The following is a 15,455-nucleotide window of genomic DNA, read 5'->3' on the forward strand; positions in this document are numbered from 1 at the left end:
TGCGTCAGTTCATACGTGGGAGTTTTGATTGCAGATCTGGGATATGAAATTGTTTCAGATGCACTGAAGTAGTTTGAGTAACTCATATGATAGAGATTATGAGGCTCCAGGCACAGCAGCTAAAAGTCATCACGGCTCATTTTTGGTGTCTCTAAGGAAATCGCAGCTAATCTTCGGAAAACCAAGTGGGAATAAATGTCCCCAATTTGGACTATGGGTGGGTCTGTGACCATGGCTCTTTAAAGATGGAATCATGGACATGGAATGAAGATTCATTACAAAATCAATGTCATAAAAAATTTGATTAATGAGATCTTTACATTTTCTGAAGAAAGATTTGCTAAAGAAAACTGCTCAACATGTTATCTGCTTGTTAAAATGTTCTTAAGTGGTTAATACCTCATTGCTATGTGGTAACTTGTTCTAAATGGTTGCTAGGTGGCTGTTCTGGATGGAGTCAGTAAATCCCACCCAAAGTGTCTATGATGGGAATTATTCACTCAATTTATCACTTACAACAAGCCAAAATGATATGAAAAATCATTAATGTAGTGTAAAACACTTAAACCGTTTTAATACTTAAGGCCTCTGAACTAAGAGAACAACATGTTGCCAACTAACTAATTTTCAGACATAGTTGCTAACTTAAGGTTGATTTGTTGCTAAAAGATGTTGAGATGTCATTTCGCGATAACGTCATTGCGTAATCATGACGCAAAACTGTAACATCAAATCTCAGCAAAAAAATAAAAACAGGTAATTTAGATTTCTTTGTAAAATAATATTCCTAATATATTATTAAAATATAAATAACTTTTTTTTAAATACGTTGTATTATTGAACGCTTGCACATTTTTTATTACAATTTAAAAAATATTTAATAGATTGTAAACTAGAAACTACACCTTTTTGACAATTATGCTTAAAGCAGTGTTTTAAGTAGTTAAAATGCTACACTCTGAGAAAAGTCTGTAAAAACAGGGCACAATCTACTACGGTAATTTGAAAGAATTTTTTGAAAGAGTTTTTTTTTATATTTTTTTTTTATTACCTGCATTATAAATTACTCACTGTGTTTTTGGGTTACAGGGCTACAATGGATAATGTCCTGGAAAATTACTAGTATCGTTTCCATTTTTCCTTACAGTGTACTAATTGATCAACAATCACAGGTACAAGCTACTAACAAAGAGCATCATAAATTAACAATTATTAAATTATTATTAAATTCAACAATTGCAAATAGCAGCTAACTCAATTCATGTGATATGTATACTGCTAGGCATCTTTGGTTTCCTCTTTTTATGTAATTTGGATAGAAAATGGTGCCTTTTTATTGTCTGAATAACTTCAAAAGTTGCTAAAAGTTGGCAAATAAATTTTAAAAATGGCTCAATTTGATGCTAGATGCTTTTGCAAGAAAATTAGCTAGGGTGTATAAAAAGTTGCTTAATTTGGCAACACAATTGCTAATTTGCCAATACTGAAACTGAGGACAACTACCGCAGCGTTGAAAAGGGGAGGAGCTAGATAAAGTCTACTTAGCATCAATCAACACATGTTAGCGTTCTGTTTAAGTGCGCTAACATTCTCTTTAAAACAGGATGCATTTTTTAGCAGTTAGTACTTTCCTCATTCATCAGTTCGAAAAAAAAATCGTTTTTAAAGTGATTACAAATTTTTTATTACAGATCTCTATTGTAGATCAGTGGTTTGTTATCGTAATAGTTGTACTCTTCCTTATCTTACTGTCATACATGATTATTGAAACTTGATCGTCCTTTGTTTTATGTTGTATGTGACTTTAGTGTTAGCCATTTGTTCAAATCTCTTCAAGCAATAATGAGGCTTGATTTAGCAATAATCCTAGAAATATGGCTTCCCACAGGTCCAAATGATTTTCCTGAGCTTCTGCCAGTGCCTCGGTTCAGCTCAGAGATTTTCATTGCTGGAAAACAGTCTTCGTAATAATAAGAGTTTCCTACAGCAGAAGATAGCAAGCTCTTTTGTTTGTGGGTGGAACATTGTTAAGGAAACCAGGCAAAAGTTGATTTTAGTCCTGTGGAAAGAACAATAGAGCTTGAGTAGAGGACCGTTGAGAAAAACAGACCATAAATAGAATAGAATTTTACTTTTAAGTCATGCCGCAAAACATCGCATTTTATGTAATATTCAATAGTAGGAATAATAATAAAAAAATTAGACAATGCCTATAGTGATATATCAATTTAGCAGATTAAAAAAAAACCTCAAAACCACTCAAATCCACATAGAATCTGGTTCACCTACATTTCCACTTGATATTCTGTTTTGCTACTGAATTACATTGACACAAACACAGTTTGATGTGCATTCATACATGGTATTTTCTTTAATGCCATCTGATCATTTAAACTCTAATAAATAAAGACAGAAACAACAGTGAGAAGAGGGCGGGGCTTCCCCCAGTGACTGGCAGCACTGTGTCAGTCAGAGACTCAACCGTCCAATCAAGGAGCAGCAGCAATTCCATCATCCAATCAGCATTCAAACAAATCAAAGCATAGTAAACAGCCATTGATTCTCTTCTACAGGCTGAAAAGAAAGCAGAATGGGGTCTCTAAGGAACTACGTGCAAAATCCAGGCTGTAGTTTTGCTACTAACCCAAACCAGGTTTATTTCTACGAACATCGCATCCTTATGATCTGTGGAGCTCTGATGTTACACAATGCCCATCAATTACAGCATTCGAATGCAACCTGATTGTTCCGAGGGCTTCTTCGAAAATTCTAAACGGAACGTTCTAGAAGGGTCCTCCAGAGTCCTTCATGATGTGCTCCTGATAAAAGTCGAACATCGCTAAATATTCCCTAATTTTCTATGGTCACATACATACAAACAAACATACACTCATATACAAAGCACACTTCGTGTCTTGTCCATACAGCCCATAATAGTCATCATGTGGAGGATTATGGGAAAACAAAGAGTCAGGACATCATTGTCAGGCCGCAGCCTCTTCTCATCACACAGCCAGAGCGTCTTGCAGCTCGTTTGCCGGGAGTCCACAGACACGCGTCAAGCCCTTCCGAACACAAGGGGGCGCTACACAGCAAGCGTGTCTGGGATCCAGCGGGCGGTCACCAACAGCATCAAACTTCACAGATGACGACCGGAAAATCGACATGGATACAAGGGTGATCCAACTTGATGATTCCCTATGGAAAAACGTGCAATAAAAAAAATATCGTTATCGCAGAATTGTAATATCAATTCAATTCAAACAAATGTTCGCAAAACACTCCCATGCTGATTTACCTGAGGTATGAGATTCTTGTGGATTCGTTTTAGTTTGGCTTTCTTGCGGCCATTTTTCGTTACTAAAGTTTCTTCGTAAAACTCGTGGGCCAGGTCGCCATCCTCATCGAAGTACAAAGAGCTAACAAACATGAGTAACGTTACAAGTTGAAACATATGTATGCAAAGTACAATACACTTTTTTGTGTATTTTTAATATCATTTTTATATCATTTTTCAATGTAAACACGCACTAAACAAATGTGTTTTGTATTGCAACACGTGACACACCAATTATTTAATATAGTCTTTCACGTAATTTTATATGAGCATTTAAAGTTTTGTAATAGGTGCGTATGAGCCCCTCATTTGTCCTCAGTCACAGTTTGAAAAGATGGATTTGAAAATCATACAGTCATTGTTGCAAAGCCTTCAAATATGCAAAAGATGAAGGAAAACCAAAGACTTTGCAGGACCTGAAGGATTTTTCTGAAGAACAGCATGCAGTTTTACTGTTCAAAACAAACAAGAGACTGTGAATTCAACTATTGTTGTCTCTTTCGGACTATATGTAAACATCTTTTAGGTGTTTTTTTTTAATACACATATTGTATGAACGCTTTAATCTTGGTAAAATAATTAACATTTTGCAGATACAACAAATTTGATGTAAAATATTGTATTGTAGATACAGAGAATTAAAAAAAAATTATTTCGTAAGTAGTCATGAAATAAGAGGAGTAATGTATAGTCAGCCGGTCAAGGTTTATTTTGGAATAATGTACCCTAGTTAGTGTACTTTATCCTTTACTTAACACTGAAGGTTTAGCTACCTCAGTGATTGTCAACAGTTTGAAAAGGTAACTTTCAAGCTCAAGAACGTGTGTGTTTCAGACGATCTGTTTCTTGTTGTCAGTGTATGTGTCACGGGGGTCCTGTGGTGCTGTCAGAAATCAAGTCACATGCCAGGAGCTGTGGTTATATTTACCTCCTCCTGGTAAACACGAATGGCGTGGCGTTTCGGACGCTGCGCACCCGGGCCAAGCTCTGCTCCTGGCCGTCTTTTACAGGCTCATCTCCTCCACCTGAACCTGAGAAGGGCCAGTAGCCTTTACCTTTAGAGCTGCTGCCGCCCATCATGGGCTGAGGAACATTCTCCTCCCGCTCGGGTCACACTCGGGACGCCCCTACAGCTCTGAGGAAGAAACAATAAAGCGTAATGTTATTGAGCTCACACTGTTAAACATTGACCTATTTGATGTCATGAATCTGATAATGTCAGTCATGATGAAATATGGCTACTTTTTATGCCATGGGAAACCTGTGAGCGTTGCTTTCCCACTAAACTCTTCATTGAAGGAAATGCATTCGAAGTTGTCTTAAATTCTTAATAATGTGACATTTTACATAATAGATTATGCAATAGAAATTTTCACCTTCAGCATTAAAAAAGATGACAGATTGTGTTTGACAGCCAAATAACTTACCAAAAACAAGAATTAAAGTTCTTAGACATAATTAATCAAACATGACTGCATGCAAGTATTGTTATTAATTAATTATTAAATTTTCTAATAGTCTAAAATGATGTGGCTTTCATGCTAATGCGGCTAACATCATAATGACCTACAACAATTGAGTTTATAACATAAAATAATTCACGTGTATAACGATGACACTTACTTGTATTAAGTCTCCTGGTGTTAAATGAAGCAGGGCAGTGGAAATAACGCGGATTGACGCCGGTTTGAACTGATTTATTGAGTGTGTAAAGTCACTCACAAAAGAACCGCTGCATCAGAGTGAATCAAGACACGCTCAGCCCAGACCGGAAGTGACATGTGACGGTGAGAGAACTGACAAAATAAGAGCTCAAGATTTATTTGTAGAATAAAAGTTTTTCTAGTCACATTTATTATTATCATAATATTTCGTCTTATTGTCGCTTGATTTTTATTTTGTAAAGCCATTATATAATCAAAACAAAGATTCTTAGACCATTTATTTTAGACCAAAATTATACAAATAAATCATTTTTAATCAAAATGATCACTTTCTTAATTACATGTTGGCACTGTAAAGTATTCTTTTCTCAGATAGAGAATGTTATATAAACTAAATGATTTCCATTTTCATTTATGTAACAGAAGTGCTTAGTTTCATCATCATTATTAAACGTATTTAATTACATTTATGTTTTTAACTTAAAAGTCTGTAATTTATTGGCTCCTGCACACAACAAAAACAGTCATTTCAAAGGGGAAAATATTTTATTTAATTTCACTTAATTTACAGTAAATATCCAACATATACATGGGTGCTTCAATATCTGACAAGTATTGTATCACTAAATTGTGTTATTTTAATACAGACATTCAAAAATCTTTTTTTATTCTCTATTACATGTATAAATGATGCTAAAAATACTCTATAATCTGCTTTGATTCATTTCATTCACCACAGACCAACCATCTGTGGCCCACACTGGAATGATGTCACTCCACACCTGGATCTACAGCTACGACCGCAGCATTTCTTCCACTCAGTTTAACGTCACACTCCTCTCACGCTCACCAGTCACGCTTAAACACACACTTCTCGTCTCTCTTGCTCTCATTTCCCTTTGACCTCTGAGCCGTCTCACGTTCAGAGCAGGACAAAGGGTTCTTCCACACACTCTCTGGATTCAAACAGTACGCTGTCTTCTTGTTTTCTCTCGTTTGTGAGGTATAAGAAGCAGCTTGTTTCAGCCCGGCGTGCTGAAGTTCTTCAGAGCTTCTTTCATCTTGTCTCTGGCCAGAGCGTAGCGCCGCACGATCTGCTTCACGTGATCCTCCTCCTCCCGCTGCAGGATGCGCAGGAAGTTCTGGAGTTCAGGAGAACTGAATGCGTCCCACTGCCAGAAGAAACAATAAACATCTTGTTCATCCCTCAAATGTGCGTAAAAAAACTATTTAGCATATTTAAATTGGCACTTTTTCTGAAGGTTGTGTACTCACATTGACTTCCCCCGTTTCATTCTCTTTAAGGACTAAGCTGAGGACTTTCTCGTTGGGTCCAGCACACAGGCGCAGGAAAAGCGGACGTTCGTCGTCTGCTAACTTCCTTAAGTACACTATAAAGAGAAAGAAAACATGAAATGTGTTATCTGATAACAATGTATTTATTGTATGCTGTAAGGATGGATGTAGAGAAGATCTCCACACCTTGATTGTGGCGCTCGCTGCGTTCAAACAGTGAGAACTTGGCTGGATTGTCCACCACGGTGAACTTCCTCAGCAGCGCCTCGATGACCTCTCTGCTCCGTGTGCTGGAGCTGATGTGCAGGTGTTTGACCGTGTCTCTGGGCAGGTAGAATGAGGTGCGCTGCTTCAGGGCTTTGTCTTCCTGACAACTGTCATCCCGTCCCGAGGAGGAGGAGGAGGACGTGCTCCGGGGAGGAGGGAGAGACACGGGCCGGGCCAGCTTGAACTGGACCTTTATGAAGCCAGTGTAAGATCCATCACGGTTCTGAGGGGAGGACCACAAACATTTTTACTCTGAAGCTTAACACTTACAGCAAACACCACAAATATATATAATAGCTAAGTGTAACTAATATTTAATACTACATATGTAATATATTTATATATTATTACATGTATGTATTAATACAATGATTACAATACAAACACCACAAATTAATATAAACATATACATACAATAATATAATTTAATACATTATGTACTATTATAATGTACAATTCATATAATTATAATGCAGGCATCACGTATATAGATATTTAATAACATTATGTATATCATAATATCATGTATGATTTTGTTTATTGCAAAACGCAATAAATACGTATTTTTAGGAATTTATAAATTATACATATATAATATAAATACATATAGTATATAAGTGATATATATAAATGTTATCATATGAACAAATATATAATATGTAAATTATGTATAACTATTTTTAAAATAAATTATGTATTTTAAATATAAGAAATACCATTAATAATTAGTAATGTCACATTACTTTATGTAATTATATTTTTATTGTTATAATATTATAATTGTATATTATTATAGGTTTAATTGACATAAATATATATTTGTTTTATAAATGTTGTGATTATATGAAGTAATACATTTTATAAATTAAAGATTTTATATATAATAATTTATAGATTACAAAAATTACTCAAATTGATTAGTCAGATTTTATTTGTTAGAGTATATAAACATATTTTGACCGCATTTCACATTTTCAAATTAACAAACGGCAAAAAAAACAGTATGATATATTTAGGTAATGTTATTTTTAGGTGTCCTTGTTACATGTTTCATGTACTTACTATTACAATAACAATACATTTGTGTAACTGCATGCAAGTAACCCTAAAGCACCATTCACACCAATAACTATAAAGATAACAATATTAGCGTCCAGACCAGTGAATTATATCATCTGTTTATTATAAGTGCATGCTTGTCTGCTGCTTTAAATTCTCCAGTTAGTTACAGCAGGACTGATTCTGATTGGCTGTCAATGTTTTTAACCCTTCATCAGCTGGAAAAAGTCCTTCTGGAAGTGATTCCAACGTTATCGTTTCTCAGTGCTTTTATCGTTATACTTGTAGTGTGGACTCTGCTATACTTTATTATCGAGAATTATTTTTTTTAAACTATATCTTTATCGTTTTCTTTATAGTTATCGTGCTTGGAGTGAACGGGCCTGAAGCCGAACGCTTATATTAACAATAACCATATAAAGTAAGCACATGTAGTTAATATTACTCAGTACTTAAATATATTATTACACTGTTTTACGTAAAGTGTATCCTATATTTACATCTTTAACACTGAAAGGTTTCTTTACCAGAACCATGAAGAGGTTACTGTTGACCTGAGCGTTGTATTCTTTGACTTTCTGTTGTATTTCACTGAGGGTCAGCTCCTGGTTCCTGCAGTCCACCGGCTCATCCTGTGGGACAAGAAGACATGAGCATCAGATGACCACAAGAGGACAGCAAAGACACCTCAACCGACTCAGAGTGGCTGAGGTATTCCTCAAGATACTACATTTACATTTAGTCATTTATAGCAGACAATAAAAGAGCCATGATATAACACAACTTGATCACTTGTCCTAAACACTGATATAGTTATATTTATGGGTTTTCCTGAGGATAATATAACCTTTTAATAAGGACCACACTTAAAAGAACTTTGTCTAAAACATGTCTGACTCTTGTGCAACAATAGCTGGTTGTGTTCGTAAAGCAGAACAATCGCAGTCTGACTCGGAGGCAAAAAGTGGGATTGAAACAGTCTTTCAGATCCAGCTGGATGACTTTACCCACACTCACCCAGAAAACAACCCGCCCTCATCCACAAATAGCAGACAGGAAGTGGAAACACAAACACACACACACACACGCACGCACGCACACACACAGACTCATGTCGACTCTAAATGCTTTCACATTTCAGTCAGTTCATTACCTCTAAAACTTCACATGTGTAAAACATTATATTCCTTCATTCGAGAGCCAAAAAGTTATTTTATGTATCATATTTACATATTTATAATATGTAATAACTACTTAAATTAACAAGTTAACATTTTAATATTTTAAAAATCTATTTATTTGGTCCTTTTAACATTTATATGGTTACCGAATTTAATTTTTTAGTAAAGCTGTACTAAAGCTGTACTGTGAAACAAATATTCACTTTAAATAGTTAGTTAATATGTAATTTAATAAATATACAATAAACACGTACTCTAGGCCTATAATAAATACGATTACAGTTTTTATCTAAAAAATTATAGCCTATTTAAAATGGGATAAGACAAACTCCACAATAATTCACTGATGTCACAGAAATAAAATATATCTGGTCCAGTTTTATCTTTGAATAAAAAAAAAAGCTAGTTTCATGATTAGTATTTAAGGTTTAATTAAGAATTAAGTTTTTATATTGATCATGTGTTACTCAGCATGACATCATCTAAAGAACAGGAAACCCCCCCAGCGCGTCATTTAAAACAAACACGCACGCGCGCATCGGATTTCCGTTTACATTAGTTCAGTTTCCCCCGTTCGAACTGGCCTATAAAGTCGCAAAACCGCCTAAAAACGCTAAAATAACGCACAAGGACGATCAATATTGTATTTTGTATGACCATGAACCGCTGTCTTACTTTTTCCTTGCGTTTTCTGGTCTTTCTGAGCGAGGTGCGCGCGGTGTAGAACTGCTCGAGCTCGTGCTCGGAGTCGCTCTGGCTGCAGTATCCGCTGCTCGCGCTGCTGCCCCACGTCATGTCCAACCGCTCGCAGTCCGTCATTATTATCACACCGAAATCGAGAGCACCGGGTGTGCGCGAGAACTTCCGCTGTGTCTGAGGAGGATGATGTGGCTGTCTGATGATAGACCTCGTGCAACCGGGAAGCAACCGTTAGGCGTGATTTGAAACCCCACCCTTCCACTAATCCCCGCCCCCGGGAGTTTACGGCACACAGGCCCATCCCACAATCCAGTCCTGCCCCTCCCCCTTAAACCCAGCAGAACAATGGAAGATAAGATTGCTGTTTAAAACATGTTTAAAATTTCGTTTCTAAATATTTTCTAATCAATAAAAATATAATTAAACCTACTTATAATGATATAATCATTATTACAGAAATATATTTGCAATATATTACAAATATATAATGTATTTTAAATAGTGTTTATAATAGTAAATAATAGTATGAATATATTTTAAATAATAATAATATTTATTAATATTGTTGTTGCTATTGTTATTATATCCATTAGCAATTTGCTAAAATGCATAAAATTCTATAATATAAAAAAATTTACATATAGTATGACATTTATTTTAAATAGTATATATATATATATATATATATATATATATATATATATATATATATATGTTTACACTTTTACCTATATAAAAGGTTTATTTAATTATAATAATATTAAACACTCATATAACAATAATATTATTATTAATAATAATAATTATATCCAATATTATAAAAATGAACAAACATTTGATATGACAGAAAAGTTGTGAAACAACAAATCACTTAATCAATACTGCTGAAAATTAAAAATATAATTTACATACAATTATAAAATAATGAAATACATTTAAAATTAAAATAAAGTTTATTACATGCAATTAACATTTACATTAAATGATACACTCATGATAGTGAATAACAGTATAAAAATATTTGACATTATTATGCATATCAAATGCATATAATAATAATAATTACTATTATTATTACAGGCATAATTGCTGGGTTTCAGGAGGATATATATACATATATAAATATTTCATATATTCTATGCCATCTGCATAAAATGAGCGGCTGGAAAAAGCCTGGTGAATATTTAAAAGGATTTGTAGTATAAGAAAAACCATCAACCAAATGTTGCATTGCCAAATGAGATTTTAAGATGATCTGCACACTTGTAATTAGATAAGAACTCCCTTGTGAAGCTGCTTACTTCATTCACCCAGCTGTCACCATATCACTCTCAACCCATAACTCAACACACACTCACTTACACTGAAAATCAGTAGCAGATCCCTCCTTCACTGTGACTAGAACCTTCCATTATTATCTAAACAATAGCTCATTATAAACCAAATATCCCATGCAACTTTAAATATACAGACATGGTTAATAAATTGCACATTTTCAGAAAACATAAAAAAAATAAAGGATAGTCGATGTATTTGCATTTCAAAAGCTAAAACATAAGCAGATGCTCCTTTACGCTGTCGTAAATTGCGCGTGTGTAGAACGGTAATAAACCCGCGCTAACGGCGTCTGGTGCATTGAGACGCTGTTTTACGTCTAGCGACAGAAGACAGGGTGGAACGATTTCATTAGGTTTAAATGTAACGTCTGTGCACATCTCTGATTTACACTGACTAGTAAACTCTCCTCTATGGTGTTAGTAGTTCGCTCACCACATTAGTGTCCGTCTCGATCGTGTCCTCGCAGTAGTTTAGCTGTTCGCCGACGGCGTCGCAGTTCAAGCTGCAGTCCAGTTGAATGAAGGGTTGACAGCGGTAGTGACAAGTGTAATTACAGTCTAAAAAACACAAATGTTCATTCATTCATTCACAAAGCCAAACCACAAATACTTAGAAATTTAGCTGTCTTGAAAAATAGGGGAAAAGCAACTGTTGACGTTAGCAACTGACTTCTATAGTATGAAAAATAATACGATGGAAGCCAGCTTTTGGTGGCCAACATTTTTCTAAATATCTTCTTTTGTGTTCAACAGAAGAGATAAACTCTTTCTGGTTAGAAACCTGAGGATTGAGTAAATTATGACAGAATTTTTATTTTATTTTTGGGTGACTGTCCCTTTAAATACAGTTCTCCATTCTGAGCTGCAGTTTAAGAGATCAAAAGTCTGTTTTTTGGTGGCACAAACTGAACCTTTGACAGAGAGGTCAAGCGTTTCCAGTCCAGAAGGGTCTGAATGTACAGCGCCGCCTGCTGGTCATGCTGATGTGTATATTCTGGGTTACTTGATGAATAAATCATCCATCTGTGGTCTGGTTTCGACTGACCTATTTTTCTCAAGGCCTTATGAAGTGTAAACACAGTGCTGTTTATGATCGTTTTAATATTTGATCACCTATTACGAAGCAAGAGAAATACAGGAAGCTTTTTTTTAACCTTTTCTGAAGAAAATGTGGGTAGTACTTGCAAGTCTCACTGTTATAACACTAAAAGATATTCTGGGATGTTGCCAGAGAATTGCTAAAGTGTGGTTGCTAAAGCATTCATTTGGGAATTAATGCAGTTATTTATGCATTTATTTATTTTGTCTTTACTATTTTTGTTCTTTGTTTTCTATATTGTATCTGTTCTGTTACATTCAAAGTCAGTTGCACATATTTGAACAACTAATCTGCATGCCATTCATTTATTTATTCATTTTTCATAATGAAACAAATTCAATTAAACACATAGTTCAGGTATTAAACTATTTATTGAATTTATTAATTATTATGCATTTATTTTAGTGCTTAATCACAATTAATCGCATCCAAAATAAGTTGTTGTTCATAATATAATATATGTATATATGTGTGTGTACTGTGTATATTTATTATGTATATATTGAAGACACAAACACAGTATATATTTTTAAAATATTAACATTCATATCATTTATATTATATAAATATATTTAATATATAAACAACATATTTTTCTTAAATTTATGCATGTGCATTTATACAGACATAATAAATAAACAAAGTACACACATATATTATGTACGCAAAAACGCTTATTTTGGATGCGACTGATCGTTGTCCAGCCCTAATTTCCTTATAGATTTACATTGTATTAATACATGTATCAGTATTTTTTATTTGCTTATTCTATTTGCATTATTATTTTAAGTTAACTGCATGTATTTTAACATCTAATCTGTATGAGGTTATTTAATTTAATTTAATTTATTGTATGCTCATGTTGGGTCTTAATTTGCTGTGTTTTGTGACTTACTCACCATAACTAAACTGACATTATCGCCTGATTCCTCTTAAATTTTTCAACCATGTATTTACAACACACACCCACACAATCTCTATCCAACATAGGACGCTTTCTAAACTGTCCGTTTCCCTGTCTAAACATCCTTTTCCTATTGACTCACGCTCTCCAAGGGCCAGATTGTCTTGACGGCAGCAGAAGACTGATATGGCAGTGTAAATGTTCTCTATTATCTCCTAATGACTCACGTGTGCAGCGGAGGCTCTGGCGGTACAGGCCCCAGATGAACTCTCCACAGAGGTCGCACCAGCTCAGCTGCGTCTGGCTGCAGGGCTGGAAGTCGTGTCCCCATCCCGGTTTACACGTCAGCCAGTCAGGGTCCTCCAGACGCACACGCTCCCCCACCATCCGCACCACCTTCTCTTTACTCCACCTGTCTAGAGTGGGCCCCGCGCCGGGTTGAGGGCCACTAGGAGGCGCTAACTCTATGCGGTCATCCGAAGTCAAGTCCTGCAGTTCAATAAGCTCACATTTTGCCATATTGGGAACACAGGAGGCTGAAAAGCATGGCTCAGTAGGTCATAGGAGATGATTTATGACTTCAGACCACTTCAGAGCGATCCTGTTTACGCCAAACCAGGCCAACAGACTTCGGGTCTGGTTCTGATGTGTTTGCATATCCTGGCTCAGAACAAACATGGATCACTTTGTCAATCCTACAGTCTGAATATTAAAGAGATGATGGTTTTTTGATGAGTTTTCAGAAAGATGTCCTCTCAAGTCAGTTTTCAGCAGCATCTGGCTCAATCTGAGGAGAAACAACAGAGATTAGATTATGCTCTATATTGTGGTTCTGTATGCAAATGTGGACATTTATAATCTTAGGACTCCATTAATGTGTTTTACTATCATATATATATAAATTTCTTTAAGTATGGACCCTTGATAATATATATTGAACAGAATTAAATGTTTAGTCTGTCTTCTTTAAACATCAGACAGAAGGTCATCAAATGGGAATAAATGTGGATTTAACATTCCAGTGGGTTCGTGCAAACAGATCTGTCCTTTACACAACCACTTGACAGTATCTATCTGATCAGTATGCATGAGGAGGGATATATTGCACTCGAGGGTGTTTTGGACCATTTTTGTTGTAGGGCACCTCTTTTGGCTACTGTCCCAATCCAGAGAACGGCCCTGAACAACCAACCATTAACAGAAAGAGGCACAAACTGGGTCACAAGAGCATAGTGAATTAATAAATCATGAAATAGACAAATATAGTGAAGAACAGACCAGACCAGACCAGAACAGAACAGACTGGAATAGAATAGAATAGAATAGAATAGAATAGAATACTGGATAAAGATTAGATCTGAAAGCCTGTGCAACTGGCAAATGACTTGGGAAATAATGCAGATAATTAGCCAAAAGAATAAGCAAATAAATAAATGCAGCAATAAAGGTGTGACTACTTACATAAATGTATAAATCTATAAATACATGCTTAAAAATAATAAATGAATAAATATATTTTACATTTAATTCATTTCAAATCTTGTTAACAGATTACAGATATTGTGCTTAAAATGTGACTTCAAATGCATTTACGGCATAAATAAAATAAGTAATAAATAATGAATGCATAAATAATCAAATCAAGAGATTAGAATACAATATAGAAAATAAACGAACAGGATAATAAAATAAATAAAAGCATGAATGCATACATACAAGAAATTATATATCAATACAACAACCAGATTAAAAACTAATGGGAAAATGTGTAGCAGCTATACATTACAGACGAATAACACACAGAAAAACTAAAAACAAATGAACAAATATAAGGAATTAATCTCTTGCAGATTAGATTAGCAGCCTGACGTCACTGAGAAAAAGCCTCCAAATTTCAGAAAGTAACTATTTTTGTCAAAGTCAGGTTACAGTTTCACTCATAATAGACCTCTTGTAGTAACTCTTTAAGTAGACAAACCTACCTTAAACCGAAGCAAGTCGCTGGTAATGGTCAGATTGACAGTAAACGCGTCGGTTTCTCAAATCCGCTTTTGCGTCTCAAATTAAGAGTAACTTAATCTCCGCGTTTGAGAGCAGATCACGCAAACGATCGCGCAAAACTGAGAAAACGTCTTCCATAACGCTCAAGCCTGAAGTGAACACGATCCTCCACCGGCAGCGAGATGTTTCCTCAGAGATGTTTTCTCGTGATTCGCACTCGCAGCCCTCACTTTCTCCTCTGAACGCGCACCTTGTCCAGCGCGACCGCTAGCGCGCTTGTGCGCATGCGCCGTGGACTCAGATTAACGCTTAATCCGGTGTGATCTGTCCTAGTTTGAGCGGACATCGTTTCCTGAAACATTTGGTGGCCCCTTTGGTCTCATAACGCGAACCCCCGCCCGTTGGTCTATTTAAAACGACCTTGTTTCAAATCAAACTCGCTCTTAAAGGGACAGAGCACCCAAAAATGATTCACCCTCACGTCATCCGTTCCTCTGAGGAACGAAAGCAAGATTTTGTAGAACGCAGCTCTTTCCCTTTAAAGCACGTGTGAAGTTTTGTTATTATGCATACGTGTTGGATATGACCTTAGGAAACTGAAAAACGGCAAA

The 15,455-nt window shown here is 35.5% G+C and overlaps 2 protein-coding genes across 3 annotated transcripts; both read right to left on the minus strand.

Moving 5' to 3' along the window:
• Positions 1–2,350: 2,350 nt before the first annotated feature.
• Positions 2,351–5,111, minus strand: LOC113079555 (tumor suppressor candidate 2-like). The gene is made up of 4 exons (XM_026251793.1): positions 4,961–5,111; positions 4,266–4,472; positions 3,299–3,419; positions 2,351–3,198 (listed from the first exon to the last, which is right to left on the minus strand). The coding sequence occupies exons 2-4, from the start codon at positions 4,415–4,417 to the stop codon at positions 3,133–3,135; spliced, it is 339 nt and encodes a 112-aa protein (XP_026107578.1). The 5' UTR covers positions 4,418–4,472; positions 4,961–5,111; the 3' UTR covers positions 2,351–3,132.
• Positions 5,112–5,525: 414 nt separating this feature from the next.
• LOC113079544 (ras association domain-containing protein 1-like) lies at positions 5,526–15,239 on the minus strand. Of its 2 annotated transcripts, XM_026251780.1 has the most exons (7): positions 14,826–15,239; positions 13,071–13,630; positions 11,274–11,398; positions 8,151–8,255; positions 6,484–6,787; positions 6,277–6,392; positions 5,526–6,173 (listed from the first exon to the last, which is right to left on the minus strand). In XM_026251780.1, the coding sequence occupies exons 2-7, from the start codon at positions 13,360–13,362 to the stop codon at positions 6,024–6,026; spliced, it is 1,092 nt and encodes a 363-aa protein (XP_026107565.1). In that variant the 5' UTR covers positions 13,363–13,630; positions 14,826–15,239; the 3' UTR covers positions 5,526–6,023. The 2 variants fall into 2 exon arrangements, with proteins under 2 accessions (XP_026107565.1, XP_026107566.1); XM_026251781.1 differs by lacking the exons at positions 11,274–11,398; positions 13,071–13,630; positions 14,826–15,239 and adding an exon at positions 9,480–9,753.
• Between the last annotated feature and the right edge of the window lie 216 nt (positions 15,240–15,455).

The sequence above is a fragment of the Carassius auratus genome, unplaced genomic scaffold, assembly GCF_003368295.1.
Source record: "Carassius auratus strain Wakin unplaced genomic scaffold, ASM336829v1 scaf_tig00028507, whole genome shotgun sequence".
Classification (NCBI taxonomy): Eukaryota; Metazoa; Chordata; class Actinopteri; order Cypriniformes; family Cyprinidae; genus Carassius; species Carassius auratus.

Bases quoted from the DNA above. Each gene is read 5' to 3' on its own strand.
- LOC113079544 (XM_026251780.1), bottom strand. From the start codon at position 13,362: ATGGCAAAATGTGAGCTTATTGAACTGCAGGACTTGACTTCGGATGAC. The intron at 8,256-11,273 runs GTGAGCGAACTA...CTTGTCCCACAG, and splicing joins TCGAGACGGACACTAATGTG to GATGAGCCGGTGGACTGCAG. The intron at 6,788-8,150 runs GTAAAGAAACCT...TCCTCCCCTCAG, and splicing joins GTAACCTCTTCATGGTTCTG to AACCGTGATGGATCTTACAC.
- LOC113079555 (XM_026251793.1), bottom strand. From the start codon at position 4,417: ATGATGGGCGGCAGCAGCTCTAAAGGTAAAGGCTACTGGCCCTTCTCA. The intron at 3,420-4,265 runs GTAAATATAACC...CATGTTTGTTAG, and splicing joins TTCGTGTTTACCAGGAGGAG to CTCTTTGTACTTCGATGAGG. The intron at 3,199-3,298 runs GTAAATCAGCAT...GTTTTTCCATAG, and splicing joins ACAAGAATCTCATACCTCAG to GGAATCATCAAGTTGGATCA.